The 19,403-nt window shown below is 38.3% G+C and overlaps 3 protein-coding genes and 2 pseudogenes across 3 annotated transcripts; 4 read left to right on the top strand and 1 right to left on the bottom strand.

Moving 5' to 3' along the window:
- Positions 1-1,242: 1,242 nt before the first annotated feature.
- LOC117165125 (regulator of microtubule dynamics protein 1-like) lies at positions 1,243-2,186 on the top strand (annotated as a pseudogene).
- Positions 2,187-8,967: 6,781 nt separating this feature from the next.
- LOC143303950 (regulator of microtubule dynamics protein 1-like) lies at positions 8,968-10,613 on the top strand. Its single transcript, XM_076626167.1, has 4 exons — positions 8,968-9,000; positions 9,680-9,832; positions 9,892-10,140; positions 10,266-10,613. Exons 1-4 carry the CDS (start codon positions 8,968-8,970, stop codon positions 10,611-10,613), a joined length of 783 nt encoding a protein of 260 aa, XP_076482282.1.
- Positions 10,614-11,894: 1,281 nt separating this feature from the next.
- LOC117165124 (retinol dehydrogenase 13-like) lies at positions 11,895-15,071 on the bottom strand. The gene is made up of 4 exons (XM_033348582.2): positions 15,063-15,071; positions 13,328-13,436; positions 12,831-13,151; positions 11,895-12,748 (listed from the first exon to the last, which is right to left on the bottom strand). Exons 1-4 carry the CDS (start codon positions 15,069-15,071, stop codon positions 12,633-12,635), a joined length of 555 nt encoding a protein of 184 aa, XP_033204473.1. The 3' UTR covers positions 11,895-12,632.
- LOC117165116 (regulator of microtubule dynamics protein 1-like) lies at positions 14,899-16,415 on the top strand. The gene is made up of 4 exons (XM_076626166.1): positions 14,899-15,381; positions 15,460-15,654; positions 15,714-15,962; positions 16,068-16,415. The coding sequence occupies exons 2-4, from the start codon at positions 15,475-15,477 to the stop codon at positions 16,413-16,415; spliced, it is 777 nt and encodes a 258-aa protein (XP_076482281.1). The 5' UTR covers positions 14,899-15,381; positions 15,460-15,474.
- A 1,675-nt stretch (positions 16,416-18,090) lies between these two features.
- Positions 18,091-19,024, top strand: LOC143303949 (regulator of microtubule dynamics protein 1-like; annotated as a pseudogene).
- Positions 19,025-19,403: the final 379 nt, after the last annotated feature.

The following is a 19,403-nucleotide window of genomic DNA, read 5'->3' as shown; positions in this document are numbered from 1 at the left end:
GCAGGCCAAATTCCGAGATGAATTCACCACATGGGCAAATAAAGCTCACCATAACGTAATTCGGTGGTAAACTGTCTCGAGATTGTGTTCTGATGTGCAAGCTATTGTAACCAAGCGGGCACTCTCCCATCGTTTTGCTATAAGGCACGATCTGGAAAAATAAAATTAAGATAGGTAAATAAAAGATAAATAAATAATAAATAAAGAAATAAAATAAATAATTTCAAACAAATTGTTTGAAAAATCAGTGGAAGAAACGATTTGAAGGAAATAAAATACTTACTGCTCCAAGTGTGGTGAAGATGTATAAGGACGCTTTCAATCGCGAAGCGCTTCCAAACGTGAAGAACTTTCGAAATCGAAGTACTTCCAAATGCGAAGAAGAATCTGGAAAAATAAAATTAAGATAGATAAATAAAAAATAAATAAATAATAAATAAAGAAATAAAATAAATAATTTCAAACAAATTGTTTGAAAAATCAGTGGAAGAAACGATTTGAAGGAAATAAAATACTTACTGCTCCAAGTGTGGTGAAGATGTATAAGGACGCTTTCAATCGCGAAGCGCTTCCAAACGTGAAGAACTTTCGAACTCGAAGTACTTCCAAATGCGAAGAAGAATCTGGAAAAATAAAATTAAGATAGATAAATAAAAAATAAATAAATAATAAATAAAGAAATAAAATAAATAATTTCAAACAAATTGTTTGAAAAATCAGTGGAAGAAACGATTTGAAGGAAATAAAATACTTACTGCTCCAAGTGTGGTGAAGATGTATAAGGACTCTTTCAATCGCGAAGCGCTTCCAAACACGAAGAACTTTCGAACGTCGAGAATTTTCAAACGTCAAGAACTTCGAAGCGTCAAGAACTTTCAAACGTTCTGTTCGATAGTCGAATTGGGAATGTGATCTCCAAGCTAGTTGTCGAGCTTATATAGACGCCACTTCCCTTCATGTTTGCCCCCACTGCGTGGGTTAAGACTTTTAAGGGGGCCCCCTAATAAACAGGCAGGTAAAGCCTAAGCAGTTGTTCATTTGTTTGGTGTATGAAACACGGTTTAAAGGACAGACGGATTGTGCTTCAGGTATGCGAAACCTTCTTAATTACGGAAAGTCCGCGAATGCTTCTGAGAATATACAATGACAACAGAGTTGGAGGAAAGTGCGATTCTAATTTATTATTACCCCTTTAATGAGTGTCATAACACCGGTCCGCACCTTTGTTAGACCAATCAGTACATGTTAACAACAAAATTATGTACCATATCGTCGTTCACTGCTATGGGTATTTGGGGTCTTACAAAAAAGAGAGGTGACAACGAAGCAATCATAACTACAAAAGAAGTTCTAATAGCAAAAGCCGATGCATTATACGAGCAAGAACAATACCAGGAAATACATGACCTTCTAATAAATTAATAAGTAATGACATTATGTATATCACTTATAAATGTAGATAATAAAATTGAATATTTTTATAGGATAGCGGTGATATTGAAATTATATGGCGTTTGTGTAGAGCAATGTATAAATTGTCTAAAATTGTGAGTGAAGTGGATGGAAAGAAATTAATTTTCGAAGCTTATGATTTAATACTTGAAGCACTTGAGATAAAAGAGGATAATTGGGCTGCACACAAATGGGCATCGATTCTTCTTAATTCTAAGACTCTTTATGAAGGAGTAAAAGCACAAATAAAAGAGTTATATAATATTAAGAAACATATGCAGGTATATTTCATGATAATATATTAATATATATATATATATACTTATAAATATTTCATTCCCTGACACAATGTCAAGAAATTGTATCGAATATGTTTAATGTCGCAGAGAGCAATGGAACTAAATCCAAAAGAACCAACACTTACGTACATGCTTGGTACTTGGTGCTATCAAGTTGCTGATTTAACATGGTATCAAAGAAAAATTGCATCTGTAATATTTGGAGAACCGCCATCTTCATCATTCGAGGAAGCTCTAAAATATTTTGAAACTGCAGAGGAAATTGATCCCAATTTCTATAGTCAAAATTTATTAATGTTGGGAAAAACCTACTTAAAATTAAATCAAAAAGAGCTAGCTACGAAATATTTAAAAATGGCCCTTGATTATCCTGCAAAGAACGAAGATGATCGAGATGCTAAACAGGAAGCGCAGAAGTTGTTAAAGAAATTTTAACAAACTGGACAGAAGTTATAATCTATTATATGATAAATTGGAATTGAAGGGATAGAAGGGATAAAGAAAAATTTAGAATCTATCTTTTAAGTAGAAGTATAAAATTTATTTACTATAATGTACAATACAACTTATGTGTGATGAGCCTGTTATACACAACATCTATTTACAGTTCCCAAGTAAAGTAAGTAGTAGTTCCCATATAAAGTAGTTCCCAAGTCTAATTAGTTTAGCGATCAGGAGAGTATTCTTCTTCTTCTTCTTCTTCTTCTTCTTTTTCTTGTTCATCTTCATTCGTATTCCTGCGACGCCGCAGAATTGCTTCTGCTTGCAACCTGGTGAGCAACTGGAGATATGGACGCATTGCTGGGTTGCCTGATCTTCGTCCCGTACTTCCCGTCAGATGGTATAAAAGGTAGCGATGCAGGCCAAATTCCGAGATGAATTCACCACATGGACAAATAAAGCTCACCATAACGTAATTCGGTGGTAAACTGTCTCGAGATTGTGTTCTGATGTGCAAGCTATTGTAACCAAGCGGGCACTCTCCCATCGTTTTGCTATAAGGCACGATCTGGAAAAATAAAATTAAGATAGGTAAATAAAAGATAAATAAATAATAAATAAAGAAATAAAATAAATAATTTCAAACAAATTGTTTGAAAAATCAGTGGAAGAAACGATTTGAAGGAAATAAAATACTTACTGCTCCAAGTGTGGTGAAGATGTATAAGGACGCTTTCAATCGCGAAGCGCTTCCAAACGTGAAGAACTTTCGAAATCGAAGTACTTCCAAATGCGAAGAAGAATCTGGAAAAATAAAATTAAGATAGATAAATAAAAAATAAATAAATAATAAATAAAGAAATAAAATAAATAATTTCAAACAAATTGTTTGAAAAATCAGTGGAAGAAACGATTTGAAGGAAATAAAATACTTACTGCTCCAAGTGTGGTGAAGATGTATAAGGACGCTTTCAATCGCGAAGCGCTTCCAAACGTGAAGAACTTTCGAACTCGAAGTACTTCCAAATGCGAAGAAGAATCTGGAAAAATAAAATTAAGATAGATAAATAAAAAATAAATAAATAATAAATAAAGAAATAAAATAAATAATTTCAAACAAATTGTTTGAAAAATCAGTGGAAGAAACGATTTGAAGGAAATAAAATACTTACTGCTCCAAGTGTGGTGAAGATGTATAAGGACTCTTTCAATCGCGAAGCGCTTCCAAACACGAAGAACTTTCGAACGTCGAGAATTTTCAAACGTCAAGAACTTCGAAGCGTCAAGAACTTTCAAACGTTCTGTTCGATAGTCGAATTGGGAATGTGATCTCCAAGCTAGTTGTCGAGCTTACATAGACGCCACTTCCCTTCATGTTTGCCCCCACTGCGTGGGTTAAGACTTTTAAGGGGGCCCCCTAATTAACAGGCAGGTAAAGCCTAAACAGTTGTTCATTTGTTTGGTGTATGAAACACGGTTTAAAGGACAGACGGATTGTGCTCCAGGTTTGCGAAACCTTCTTAATTACGGAAAGTCCGAGAATGCTTCTGAGAATATACAATGACAACAGAGTTGGAGGAAAGTGCGATTCTAATTTATTATTACCCCTTTAATGAGGGTCATAACACCGGTCCGCACCTTTGTTAGGCGGAGCACCCGTCCCGTTGACCGTGGCTACGTTGGGCGGCAGGCTGTCGCCCCGAGCCAAAGCTCACCGTCACTAATCCCGAACAGTTACCATCGGCTTGGATAACTGCGATTGTTTCATTACGGCTATAGTAGACTCTAGATTACAATGTTAGGAGGTTAGGAGGGGCCCCGGCGTCGTTTCGTCTCCGACATATTGAAACATTGAACGATACATCTACCATCGCCTTATTATTTCTTATGCATTAATTACACAGTCGTCGTATTAAGTATATAGTAAGTACAGCAGAGAAATATTTGATCGATATAGTAGTCGGTCGCTTGAGCTATCCCGATGATTATATTGTAAATATCGTTGGCTTTGAATATATTTTATCATCAAGGGACAGCTTCTTATTGTCGGTATTTGGCGGAGGGTTACGATGACGAGTGGTAAACTCCTTCTAGGTAGGTTCAGGGAGAGGACAAGAGGTAGCTATATAATTCAAAAGCATTAATAGTTCCCGTTTTCCTTCTGCTTGAAAGAATGATTTATTGTCATTAGCCGATTTTGCGAAAATTTGTTGAAAAATTTGCGGCTAATTTTCCCTTCAAAGTGTTCCAAAAAAGTGAAAAATTGAAATTTCGAAAAACCCTCCCAGCGTTACCTGGGGAAAACTGTTACCTAACGAATGAACTTTGAGTTTTTGATTTCAGATGATTCAGCACCAAGTTATGAGCAATTCTACTTTTTTCCGAGACACGTCCGAATAATTACTGCCATTGCCGTATTTTTTAATATTTCTCCGTGAAAATTTTATACAATATTCTTCGAATGTCATACTTTAATGTACTATTGGTTTTAATAAAGAGTATCTACAGCCAATCTACCTAAAAAGTTTTGATAAATTCCCATATATCGCGTTATTTCTGTTCGTACTATACCAGGATGGACGGCATTCACTGTAACACCAGTTCCTATATGACATAAAAAATAATGCTTTATCGATTGTATTATTTATTCAAAAATAAATTTTATTTTCTGTTAAAATGACAAAACCTTTCAATTTATTTGCCAATTCCTTTGTAAATAGAATGTTAGCTAATTTGCTCTGTGCATATGCTTCGCCAGGCTCATAGGTTTTCTCATTATTCAAATCGTCGAATGTAATTTTGCCACGCTTGTGTGCACTACTTGAAACATTTACAATCCTTGATGGTGCAGAATCTTTTAAAGTGTCTAATAGGCTCCTAACGCCTATCCGAGACCCGCCTGAAACCAATCAGGAAATCGAACTCTCCTGCCCGCGCGTGTGGTGTGATGAACTCTTGAGTACCCTTCGCTTTGTTCGTTTCGGGCACCAGGCGGTATCGTTCCATTGCGCTTTTCCGTGCTATGGTGTTCAATATTATCGTTAAATAGAAATGCGGGTTTCAATCGGTCTATGGACACTATTACGTTTTTATTATTTATTTTAATAGTGAAGGTCTTTTTTCCTCGCTCTATAACCTGATACGGCCCGTCGTAGGGTGGTTGTAAGGGGTCTCCGATGGCGTCGCGACGCAGAAATACATAAGGCGATGTTTCGAGGTCGCGGAACACGAAGGTTCTCCTTTCGCCGTGTCGCGTAATTGGATGAGGCCTGATTTTTCCTATTCGGTCTTTTAGGCGACTTGCGAATTCCGAATTGGCCTGTTGTTTAGTCGGTACAAAAAATTCTGCCGGCAATCGTATGCCGGTGCCATAAACCATTTCGGCTGCCGTCGCGTTTAGGTCCTCTTTAATAGCCGTTCGTATGCCTAATAGAACTATCGGCAAGATATCCACCCAGTTGCTCGTATCGTGGCATTTGATTGCTGCTTTTAGTTGTCGGTGCAGGCGCCCTACCATCCCGTTGGAGGCGGGGTGATAGGCTGTCGTGCGCAAATGTCTGATGCCGAGCAACCGGCATAGTTCGTTAAATAGGTTCGACTCGAACTGGCGTCCTTGATCGGTCGTTATTTTTAAAGGCACGCCGAAACGAGATATCCACGTGGAAAGGAGAGCCGAAGCGACGGTTGCCGCCTCCATGTCGGCGATGGGAATGGCTTCGGGCCAACGCGAAAAACGGTCGATACACGTTAGACAATATCGGTAGCCTTTTGAATATGGCATCGCGATAATGTCTATGTGTAAGTGTTCGAAACGGCCCGCTAATTCTCCGAATGTTCCGACGGGTGAGGATACGTGCCTGGTGACTTTACATTGTTGACACGGGATACATTGTCGTGTCCAATTTCGGGAGTCCTTGTTTATGGACGGCCAGACGAAACGCGTCGTCACCAGGTTTTGAGTGGCACGTATCCCTGGATGGGAAAGTCCATGGAGCGAATTAAATACGTCGCGCCGCAAGGATTTCGGTACGTACGGTCGTACAAAGTCACCCGATACGTCGCAATATATTTCTACGTCGTGATCGGGGAAACGTATTTTCTTTAACCGTAGCGCGGATGTACCGGAGTTGACGATGTTGCTTAGTTCTTTGTCGGCTTCTTGCGCGGCGGCGAGAGCTCGATGGTCCACAGACTTTCCTATCGCTTCGATGCGTGACAGAGCGTCGGCAACATTATTGTCTAACCCCTTGATATATCTTATGTCGGTAGTGAATTGTCCGATGCAATCTAGTTGCCGGAATTGTCGCGGCGAACACTTATCAGGATCTTGGTTGAACGCATATGTAAGGGGTTTATGATCGGTGTAAATTATAAAATTTCTCCCTTCAATGGCGTGTCGAAATCGCTTTACCGCAGTGTACATAGCGAGTAATTCGCGGTCGTACGCGCTGTACTTTCGCTGCGCGGAGTTCAACGGTTTGGTAAGGAAACCTAACGGCTGCCAAGAGTCGTTGACGCGTTGCTGGAGGACCGCTCCTATTGCATAGTCGGATGCGTCTACCGCGAGGCTAACAGGTGCGCCAGGTATCGAATGCGCTAACATCGTGGCGTTAGCGAGGGCGCGTTTCGACTCGCGGAAGCTGGCTTCGGATTGCTCTGTCCATTTGATGGGCGCGTTGCCCTTTTTTCCTCCTTTTAATAGGTCGTTTAGGGGTTGAAAAATTTTTGCGGCCCCCGGTATGAAACGTCGATAGAAATTAATCATACCGAGGTACCTGCGTAGTGCTTTAACGGTCCCGGGGAGCGGTACTTCTACAATAGCGTCAACGCGTTCGGCTAGCGGCTTTATCCCGTCGGCGTTTACGGTGTGTCCCGAGAATGTGATTTCGTTCATACCGAATTCGCACTTTACTGGGTTGATGACTACGCCATACTCGTTTAAGCGTTCAAACAAAATCCGAAGGTGTTCGCGATCTTGTTCTTCGGTTTCGGATGCGATTAAGAAATCGTCTATGTAAGCGAACACGAAGTCCAGACCACGGGTAATTTCGTCAACGAATCTTTGACACGTTTGCGCGGTGTTTCGAAGCCCAAACATCATGTTGGTTGCTTCGAAAAGTCCGAAAGGTGTCGTGATCGCGGTTTTCTTAACGTCTTCTGGCGCGATCGGGATTTGGTGGTAAGCGCGGACAAGGTCGATTTTTGAGTAGACACGCTTACCGTACAGATGTTGCGCGATATCTTCGATGTGTGGTGGGGAGTACCTGTCGGGTATGGTGCGAGCGTTCAACGCACGATAGTCGCCGCATGGTCGTAGACTTCCGTCCTTCTTTGGGACGACATGCAGGGGTGATGCCCATGGACTCTTCGATGGCCGCATCACTCCTTGCTCGATCATTGCTGCAAAATCCGCCTTGACTTGCTTGAGACGATCCGGTGCGAGACGTCGAGGTTTACTGTAGACGGGTGGCCCGGGTGTGGTTTCAATATGGTGTACCACACTGTGTCGGATTTTCTCTCGTCCGAAGGCCGGTGGGCGAGTTAGATCCGGAAACTCCGCCAAAAGTCGATGGTAGACCGATTCGCCGATTACGGTTTTGATGGATATTTCTTCCGTCGTGGCAGCATATCCCCTTGATGATAATTGGGTTGTCGTGTCGAGGAGTCGTTTGTTTCGCGGGTCCACGAGCAACCCATAATGGCTTAAAAAATCTACGCCTATGATAGGCGTTTGAACGTCAGCAATTACGAAGTTCCACTTGAAGGCTCGTCTTAGGGACAGGTTAAGGCCAATCGCAGTGGTACCATACGTTGCGATGCGCGTCCCGTTGGCCGCGAATAGTTCGTACGTGTTTTTCTTGACGTGCCTATGGATTTTACTGCGGGGGTATACGCTGATGTCGGCGCCGGTGTCTACGAGGAAAGAGATCTTCGTTCCTTTGTCCGTAACGAAGATGCGGCGGGATCTCAGGCCGTCGTCGTCTGCCGCGTCTACGGACGGCTGGTCTCGTTTCCCGACTTCCACGTGCATGGGAAACGACAGCTCCTCGCGCGTTCTCCGAACTTTGCATGATAGAAACACAGATCGTCTTGCCGTGGCCGATCTCGCGAGCGCGAACGTCGGTGGTATCGCGAACGCGAGCGTGATCGTGATCGTGGTCGACGATGATTAATGATGCTCAACGCGTTCATCTGTGCCTGCAACTGTGATATTCGCTCACTCAACACGTTGATTGCGGCGGCCATTGGTTCGTATACTCCAGCGTTTTGCGCTGGTGGGTCCATTACTGCCGTTACTCGGGCGGTGCGCTGAAAATCCTCCGTGAATTCTTCAGCGATCAGGTCCGCCTGCCGCAATAACCTTTCTGGGTCCGAATCGTCGACTGCCGCGAGGATACGCCTGATGCGGGCGGGTAATCGGTTCCTCCACAGCGTGAGGGTAAAATCATCGGGCGTGGAGGGGCTGGAGAGTTTTTTTAAATGTTGATAAAACTGGGATGGCTTTCTATCTCCCATCTCCTCGCTTTCCACCAACTTCTTTATCCGGGTCGCGTCCGTATCGGATAATTTGCGAATGAGCGCATGTTTTAATTTCTCGTAGCGTCCGATGTCTGGAAGGTTCGTCATCAGGTCTTCGACGTCCTGGAGCTGTTGATCGTTGAGGCATTTTACCAGCGTAACGTACTTAATGGTGTCTTCCGTAATTCGCGCTGCCTCGAATTGTCTCTCCAGAAGGGCAAACCATGCCGCCGTGTTCGTGGGCAGCAGTGGAGACATGCTGATCACCTGGCTGGCTATGGTTCCCTGTGTATTACTTTCCATCGTCGCGGTGCACTCAAAATCGGTGGTTAAAAACGATAGCACTATCACGGTCACCTCTTTCACAAAATGTCACGTTAAATCACGTCGGGGTCACCAGTTTGAGGTGGTATGGTGATAGGTGCGTAAGGAACTACTCTTGGTGTTTTTAACGAACAATAGTTTAATTAGAAATAATCAACAATCAGAGTTAACAATTAACAACTAACAATTACACTTAACAGACAACAGGTAACAACTAACAAATAACGATAGACACCGAGAGATCATTCGACGCGTTGCTATGCAAATAGTACCGAGGAGTTACACATTTAATAGCGCAAGACAGACTGACTCTGCTTTTGTTTCGGATCGCGCAGATTCTTCCCTTCGTAGCCCATCGATATCCCCCACTAGCGTGCATTCATTAGATGTGCCGCCAGTGCTGGCACGTGTATGCTCTTCCGAGAATTCGGCGGAAAGAGTGTGAAGATATCGATGGTACATTGGGCACGTCGGTGTTGCGCTTTGGCGGCGTCGCGCTTTGCATCCGGAGCCGTTGGAAAGTTCCGTGGCCCGTGCCGCCACAGATCTATAAATTTTAATATATTATACAAAATTATTCAATTAGTTTTCACTATTAGAGCAGCAATCAGTACATGTTAACAACAAAATTATGTACCATATAGTCGTTCACTGCTATGGGTATTTGGGGTCTTACAAAAAAGAGAGGTGACAACGAAGCAATCATAACTACAAAAGAAGTTCTAATAGCAAAAGCCGATGCATTATACGAGCAAGAACAATACCAGGAAATACATGACCTTCTAATAAATTATAAAGTAATGACATTATGTATATCACTTATAAATGTAGATAATAAAATTGAATATTTTTATAGGATAGCGGTGATATTGAAATTATATGGCGTTTGTGTAGAGCAATGTATAAATTGTCTAAAATTGTGAGTGAAGTGGATGGAAAGAAATTAATTTTCGAAGCTTATGATTTAATACTTGAAGCACTTGAGATAAAAGAGGATAATTGGGCTGCACACAAATGGGCATCGATTCTTCTTAATTCTAAGACTCTTTATGAAGGAGTAAAAGCACAAATAAAAGAGTCATATAATATTAAGAAACATATGCTGGTATATTTCATGATAATATATTAATATATATATATATATATATATATATATATATATATACTTATAAATATTTCATTCCCTGACACAATGTCAAGCAATTGTATCGAATATGTTTAATGTCGCAGAGAGCAATGGAACTAAATCCAAAAGAACCAACACTTACGTACATGCTTGGTACTTGGTGCTATCAAGTTGCTGATTTAACATGGTATCAAAGAAAAATTGCATCTGTAATATTTGGAGAACCGCCATCTTCATCATTCGAGGAAGCTCTAAAATATTTTGAAACTGCAGAGGAAATTGATCCCAATTTCTATAGTCAAAATTTATTAATGTTGGGAAAAACCTACTTAAAATTAAATCAAAAAGAGCTAGCTACGAAATATTTAAAAATGGCCCTTGATTATCCTGCAAAGAACGAAGATGATCGAGATGCTAAACAGGAAGCGCAGAAGTTGTTAAAGAAATTTTAACAAACTGGACAGAAGTTATAATCTATTATATGATAAATTGGAATTGAAGGGATAGAAGGGATAAAGAAAAATTTAGAATCTATCTTTTAAGTAGAAGTATAAAATTTATTTACTATAATGTACAATACAACTTATGTGTGATGAGCCTGTTATACACAACATCTATTTACAGTTCCCAAGTAAAGTAAGTAGTAGTTCCCATATAAAGTAGTTCCCAAGTCTAATTAGTTTAGCGATCAGGAGAGTATTCTACTTCTTCTTCTTCTTCTTCTTTTTCTTGTTCATCTTCATTCGTATTCCTGCGACGCCCCAGAATTGCTTCTGCTTGCAACCTGGTGAGCAACAGGAGATATGGACGCGCTGCTGGGCTGCCTGATCTTCGTCCCGTCCTTCCCGTCAGATGGTATAAAAGGTAGCGATGCAGGCCAAATAGCGAGATGAATTCACCACATGGGCAAATAAAGCTCACCATAACGTAATTCGGTGGTAAACTGTCTCGAGATTGTGTTCTGATGTGCAAGCTATTGTAACCAAGCGGGCACTCTCCCATCGTTTTGTTATAAGGCACGATCTGGAAAAATAAAATTAAGATAGGTAAATAAAAAATAAATAAATAATAAATAAAGAAATAGAATAAATAATTTCAAACAAATTGTTTGAAAAATCAGTGGAAGAAACGATTTGAAGGAAATAAAATACTTACTGCTCCAAGTGTGGTGAAGATGTATAAGGACGCTTTCAATCGCGAAGCGCTTCCAAACACGAAGAACTTTCGAACGTCGAGAATTTTCAAACGTCAAGAACTTCGAAGCGTCAAGAACTTTCAAACGTTCTGTTCGATAGTCGAATTGGGAATGTGATCTCCGAGCTAGTTGTCGAGCTTATATAGACGCCATTTCGCTTCATGTTTGCCACCATTGGGTGGGTTAAGACTTTTAAGGGGGCCCCCTAATTAACAGGCTGGTAAAGCCTAAGCAGTTGTTCATTTGTTTGGTGTATGAAACACGGTTGAAAGGACAGACGTATTGTGCATCAGGTATGCGAAACCTTCTTAATTATGGAAAGTCCGAGAATGCTTCTGAGAATATACAATGACAACAGAGTTGGAGGAAAGTGCGATTCTAATTTATTATTGCCCCTTTAATGAGGGTCATAACACCGGTCCGCACCTTCGTTAGACGGAGCGCCCGCCCCGTTGACCGTGGCTACGTTGGGCGGCAGGCTGTCGCCCCGAGCCAAAGCTCACCGTCACTACTCCCGAACAGTTACCATCAGCTTGGATAACTGCGATTGTTTCATTACGGCTATAGTAGACTCTAGATTACAATGTTAGGAGGTTAGGAGGGGCCCCGGCGTCCTTTCGTCTCCGACATATTGAAACATTGAACGATACATCTACCATCGCCTTATTATTTCTTATGCATTAATTACACAGTCGTCGTATTAAGTATATAGTAAGTACAGCAGAGAAATATTTGATCGATATAGTTGTCGGTCGCTTGAGCTATTCCGATGATTATATTGTAAATATCGTTGGCTTTGAATATATTTTATCATCAAGGGACAGCTTCTTATTGTTGGTATTTGGCGGAGGGTTACGATGACGAGTGGTAAACTCCTTCTAGGTAGGTTCAGGGAGAGGACAAGAGGTAGCTATATAATTCAAAAGCATTAATAGTTCCCGTTTTCCTTCTGCTTGAAAGAATGATTTATTGTCATTAGCCGATTTTGCGAAAATTTGTTGAAAAATTTGCGGCTAATTTTCCCTTCAAAGTGTTCCAAAAAAGTGAAAAATTGAAATTTCGAAAAACCCTCCCAGCGTTACCTGGGGAAAACTGTTACCTAACGAATGAACTTTGAGTTTTTGATTTCAGATGATCCAGCACCAAGTTATGAGCAATTCTACTTTTTTCCGAGACACGTCCGAATAATTACTGCCATTGCCGTATTTTTTAATATTTCTCCGTGAAAATTTTATACAATATTCTTCGAATGTCATACTTTAATGTACTATTGGTTTTAATAAAGAGTATCTACAGCCAATCTACCTAAAAAGTTTTGATAAATTCCCATATATCGCGTTATTTCTGTTCGTACTATACCAGGATGGACGGCATTCACTGTAACACCAGTTCCTATATGACATAAAAAATAATGCTTTATCGATTGTATTATTTATTCAAAAATAAATTTTATTTTCTGTTAAAATGACAAAACCTTTCAATTTATTTGCCAATTCCTTTGTAAATAGAATATTAGCTAATTTGCTCTGTGCATATGCTTCGCCAGGCTCATAGGTTTTCTCATTATTCAAATCGTCGAATTTAATTTTGCCACGCTTGTGTGCACTACTTGAAACATTTACAATCCTTGATGGTGCAGAATCTTTTAAAGTGTCTAACAATAAATTTGTTAGTAAAAAGTGTCCTATATGATTCACACCAAATTGCAATTCAATTCCTTCTTGGGTATACATCTTAGGACATCTCATTACTCCTGCATTATTTATAAGAATGTGAAGCTTTCTTTTCTTGTGTTCTACAATGGAAACAGATAATACAAATTATGCTATAGACCTATTGATTTAGATATAATAAGTTCACGAAGAATTTCTTCCCAATTTAGTATTCAAAAATAGATGAACACTTTATACATATAACAAAGCTATGTTATTTCATTTCATTTCATACTCTAACATAGGATATGGTATATACCTTTCTTAAATTGCTCTGCAAAATCCCTAATACTTTTTTGAGATGCTAGATCACATGGTCTACAATAAACATATTTATTGCTACTTTCTACTACTATGTCACGGCGTGTCTAAAAAAATGATGATTAATTTTATAAGGTTTTGAAACAGCCGCAAACGTTTTTCTAAATAAATAAAACTGCACCAATAATTAACGGCAATTTTTTAGAAATAGTCAATAGCATTAATTATCAATAATTTAGTAAAACATTGTACGATTTGTTTTTTCCTTCAAGTAATATACAATGTAAACGGCATAACTGAATTTGTAACAATTCAATCATGAAACAAATATACAATAGATTTTGATAATATTGATTAAAATGCAATAGTCCATTTCTATATATTATAATTTTTCTTAGTTTATTGTCATTGTTAATTTATATTATTTTAATCATAATTACACATAATTCATCATAATTAATTCGGATTCTGTTTCGAATACATGTCAAGTCATGGATATTGGATGATTCAAAATAAAGAGCGAAATTTAATACTCAGAAACGTGTAATGTATTTATCGCAAATACAAAATTCTATACTTTATATTTGTCGGAGATGAAAGAACACCGGAATCTGTAATTGAACAATTGTAGTTATTCAATCCGATTGTAATTGTTCGAGAGTTGTGATAATGAGCTTGGGCTCGAGGCGACAGTCAGTCGCCGAACGTAGCCGCGGTCACGGGATGAACGCTTTGCCTAGCAAAGGTATGGAGTAATTCTATAGCTCTCCTTAAAGGAAATATTCGTGGCGACACGCGACAGTAAACATTCCAACGGTTTCTGTCCCGTGGCTCGCCACACGCAGACCCTATTCTTCGAGTAAGATGATTGCCAGATGTCGATGCGTCTCCGCAGTACATGTTCGGCTAGCCCGAGGGCCCGTTATAAATCTTAAGGTTTAGTTAACTAAAGTCCTTCGAACAGACAGACAGTCTTTGTCCCAACTACGGGAAGATAGGGGAGACATATTTTTCAACGAGCGGCGTCTCCCACTAGCAACTTTCCCTCGAAGGCGGCTGGCATCTTTTTCTAACCACCGATATGGAGATTGACCAATTAGCAGCAACGTCAATTTCCCTTACTTCCTGAACGAAGGCTTTTCTCGACGAATCCGATGATCTCGTATCCTTAGACACACCCCATTATAGTTTTCCTCTGTGGCATCATCGGGACGGGAAAGGCATTCTCGTTCGCGATCTCACTGATGAAAGGAGTAACCCTTTACGACCAGTGAATATCACGCATCCGACTTAGATTTTGTGAGTACGTTCATCTATCATCCCGTCGACCGCGGATTCGTTATTGAACCTAGGATCATTGTCATTAGTTTCTCGAGTGCCTAACTACCACGGTTACTTGTCCGGCTCTATAATAATCGTATTTGCACTAGTCAATGTCTTCTCTATTGCATAACGACAACGTGTAACCCAAACGAAGATTCGTTTCACGCCCCTAACCCTAATTCTAATGTCCTCTCCGACATATTTTATATAATTGATCGTATTTGAACGTATCAGACAGTAACAGAAAATAGATGAAGACACACACACACGCGCGCACACAACATCTTTACGATAAATCGAATTGAAAATATCGAGTTTTCAGTATCGAATCTGTCAATGCTGTTAATGTTTGTGTACTTTATTCGATTCTCATCTGACGTGGAATTTTCTAATTTTGCTGTCAGAATTACATCTGTCATAATTAATCAAATCTGAACACGTTGTATATTGTACAAATTTTTTATTTTTTTCTGTAAATACTATAATTTAATATGTCGTTACGGAGAGCGTTATTCGTTATCAGAGATATAAAAGTATTACAAAGAACGCTTATTCATAGAAGATTTCAATCCACACATTTCAAAGGTTTGGAATTATATCTAAGCACGATTTTATTTTTTATTACTTTTCTATTATTGCATAAGATTTTTAAACTTCGTTGCAACCAGAGAAATTTTCTAATTTTAGTCGATATTAGCTTTAACTTGATAATCTGACCGCTTGCAAATTGTAAGTGTAATGTTAATATTAATGATCTATAAATTTTAATATATTATACAAAATTATTCAATTAGTTTTCATTATTAGAGCAGCAATCAGTACATGTTAACAACAAAATTATGTACCATATCGTCGTTCACTGCTATGGGTATTTGGGGTCTTACAAAAAGGAGAGGTGACAACGAAGCAATCATAACTACAAAAGAAGTTCTAATAGCAAAAGCCGATGCATTATACGAGCAAGAACAATACCAGGAAATACATGACCTAATAAATTATAAAGTAATGACATTATGTATATCACTTATAAATGTAGATAATAAAATTGAATATTTTTATAGGATAGCGGTGATATTGAAATTATATGGCGTTTGTGTAGAGCAATGTATAAATTGTCTAAAATTGTGAGTGAAGTGGATGGAAAGAAATTAATTTTCGAAGCTTATGATTTAATACTTGAAGCACTTGAGATAAAAGAGGATAATTGGGCTGCACACAAATGGGCATCGATTCTTCTTAATTCTAAGACTCTTTATGAAGGAGTAAAAGCACAAATAAAAGAGTCATATAATATTAAGAAACATATGCAGGTATATTTCATGATAATATATTAATATATATATATATATACTTATAAATATTTCATTCCCTGACACAATGTCAAGAAATTGTATCGAATATGTTTAATGTCGCAGAGAGCAATGGAACTAAATCCAAAAGAACCAACACTTATGTACATGCTTGGTACTTGGTGCTATCAAGTTGCTGATTTAACATGGTATCAAAGAAAAATTGCATCTGTAATATTTGGAGAACCGCCATCTTCATCATTCGAGGAAGCTCTAAAATATTTTGAAACTGCAGAGGAAATTGATCCCAATTTCTATAGTCAAAATTTATTAATGTTGGGAAAAACCTACTTAAAATTAAATCAAAAAGAGCTAGCTACGAAATATTTAAAAATGGCCCTTGATTATCCTGCAAAGAACGAAGATGATCGAGATGCTAAACAGGAAGCGCAGAAGTTGTTAAAGAAATTTTAACAAACTGGACAGAAGTTATAACCTATTATATGATAAATTGGAATTGAAGGGATAGAAGGGATAAAGAAAAATTTAGAATCTATCTTTTAAGTAGAAGTATAAAATTTATTTACTATAATGTACAATACAACTTATGTGTGATGAGCCTGTTATACACAACATCTATTTACAGTTCCCAAGTAAAGTAAGTAGTAGTTCCCATATAAAGTAGTTCCCAAGTCTAATTAGTTTAGCGATCAGGAGAGTATTCTTCTACCTCTTCTTCTTCTTCTTCTTTTTCTTGTTCATCTTCATTCGTATTCCTGCGACACCGCAGAATTGCTTCTGCTTGCAACCTGGTGAGCAACTGGAGATATGGACGCATTGCTGGGTTGCCTGATCTTCGTCCCGTACTTCCCGTCAGATGGTATAAAAGGTAGCGATGCAGGCCAAATTCCGAGATGAATTCACCACATGGGCAAATAAAGCTCACCATAACGTAATTCGGTGGTAAACTGTCTCGAGATTGTGTTCTGATGTGCAAGCTATTGTAACCAAGCGGGCACTCTCCCATCGTTTTGCTATAAGGCACGATCTGGAAAAATAAAATTAAGATAGGTAAATAAAAGATAAATAAATAATAAATAAAGAAATAAAATAAATAATTTCAAACAAATTGTTTGAAAAATCAGTGGAAGAAACGATTTGAAGGAAATAAAATACTTACTGCTCCAAGTGTGGTGAAGATGTATAAGGACGTTTTCAATCGCGAAGCGCTTCCAAACGTGAAGAACTTTCGAAATCGAAGTACTTCCAAATGCGAAGAAGAATCTGGAAAAATAAAATTAAGATAGATAAATAAAAAATAAATAAATAATAAATAAAGAAATAAAATAAATAATTTCAAACAAATTGTTTGAAAAATCAGTGGAAGAAACGATTTGAAGGAAATAAAATACTTACTGCTCCAAGTGTGGTGAAGATGTATAAGGACGCTTTCAATCGCGAAGCGCTTCCAAACGTGAAGAACTTTCGAACTCGAAGTACTTCCAAATGCGAAGAAGAATCTGGAAAAATAAAATTAAGATAGATAAATAAAAAATAAATAAATAATAAATAAAGAAATAAAATAAATAATTTCAAACAAATTGTTTGAAAAATCAGTGGAAGAAACGATTTGAAGGAAATAAAATACTTACTGCTCCAAGTGTGGTGAAGATGTATAAGGACTCTTTCAATCGCGAAGCGCTTCCAAACACGAAGAACTTTCGAACGTCGAGAATTTTCAAACGTCAAGAACTTCGAAGCGTCAAGAACTTTCAAACGTTCTGTTCGATAGTCGAATTGGGAATGTGATCTCCAAGCTAGTTGTCGAGCTTATATAGACGCCACTTCCCTTCATGTTTGCCCCCACTGCGTGGGTTAAGACTTTTAAGGGAGCCCCCTAATAAACAGGCAGGTAAAGCCTAAGCAGTTGTTCATTTGTTTGGTGTATGAAACACGGTTTAAAGGACAGACGGATTGTGCTTCAGGTATGCGAAACCTTCTTAATTACGGAAAGTCCGCGAATGCTTCTGAGAATATACAATGACAACAGAGTTGGAGGAAAGTGCGATTCTAATTTATTATTACCCCTTTAATGAGTGTCATAACACCGGTCCGCACCTTTGTTAGACCAATCAGTACATGTTAACAACAAAATTATGTACCATATCGTCGTTCACTGCTATGGGTATTTGGGGTCTTACAAAAAAGAGAGGTGACAACGAAGCAATCATAACTACAAAAGAAGTTCTAATAGCAAAAGCCGATGCATTATACGAGCAAGAACAATACCAGGAAATACATGACCTTCTAATAAATTAATAAGTAATGACATTATGTATATCACTTATAAATGTAGATAATAAAATTGAATATTTTTATAGGATAGCGGTGATATTGAAATTATATGGCGTTTGTGTAGAGCAATGTATAAATTGTCTAAAATTGTGAGTGAAGTGGATGGAAAGAAATTAATTTTCGAAGCTTATGATTTAATACTTGAAGCACTTGAGATAAAAGAGGATAATTGGGCTGCACACAAATGGGCATCGATTCTTCTTAATTCTAAGACTCTTTATGAAGGAGTAAAAGCACAAATAAAAGAGTTATATAATATTAAGAAACATATGCAGGTATATTTCATGATAATATATTAATATATATATATATATACTTATAAATATTTCATTCCCTGACACAATGTCAAGAAATTGTATCGAATATGTTTAATGTCGCAGAGAGCAATGGAACTAAATCCAAAAGAACCAACACTTACGTACATGCTTGGTACTTGGTGCTATCAAGTTGCTGATTTAACATGGTATCAAAGAAAAATTGCATCTGTAATATTTGGAGAACCGCCATCTTCATCATTCGAGGAAGCTCTAAAATATTTTGAAACTGCAGAGGAAATTGATCCCAATTTCTATAGTCAAAATTTATTAATGTTGGGAAAAACCTACTTAAAATTAAATCAAAAAGAGCTAGCTACGAAATATTTAAAAATGGCCCTTGATTATCCTGCAAAGAACGAAGATGATCGAGATGCTAAACAGGAAGCGCAGAAGTTGTTAAAGAAATTTTAACAAACTGGACAGAAGTTATAATCTATTATATGATAAATTGGAATTGAAGGGATAGAAGGGATAAAGAAAAATTTAGAATCTATCTTTTAAGTAGAAGTATAAAATTTATTTACTATAATGTACAATACAACTTATGTGTGATGAGCCTGTTATACACAACATCTATTTACAGTTCCCAAGTAAAGTAAGTAGTAGTTCCCATATAAAGTAGTTCCCAAGTCTAATTAGTTTAGCGATCAGGAGAGTATTCTTCTTCTTCTTCTTCTTCTTCTTCTTTTTCTTGTTCATCTTCATTCGTATTCCTGCGACGCCGCAGAATTGCTTCTGCTTGCAACCTGGTGAGCAACTGGAGATATGGACGCATTGCTGGGTTGCCTGA

This window comes from Bombus vancouverensis, chromosome 17 (assembly GCF_051014615.1).
Source record: "Bombus vancouverensis nearcticus chromosome 17, iyBomVanc1_principal, whole genome shotgun sequence".
Classification (NCBI taxonomy): Eukaryota; Metazoa; Arthropoda; class Insecta; order Hymenoptera; family Apidae; genus Bombus; species Bombus vancouverensis.
The sequence above is the reverse complement of the archived record's forward strand: the minus strand, read 5'-3'. Positions and strand labels throughout refer to the sequence as shown.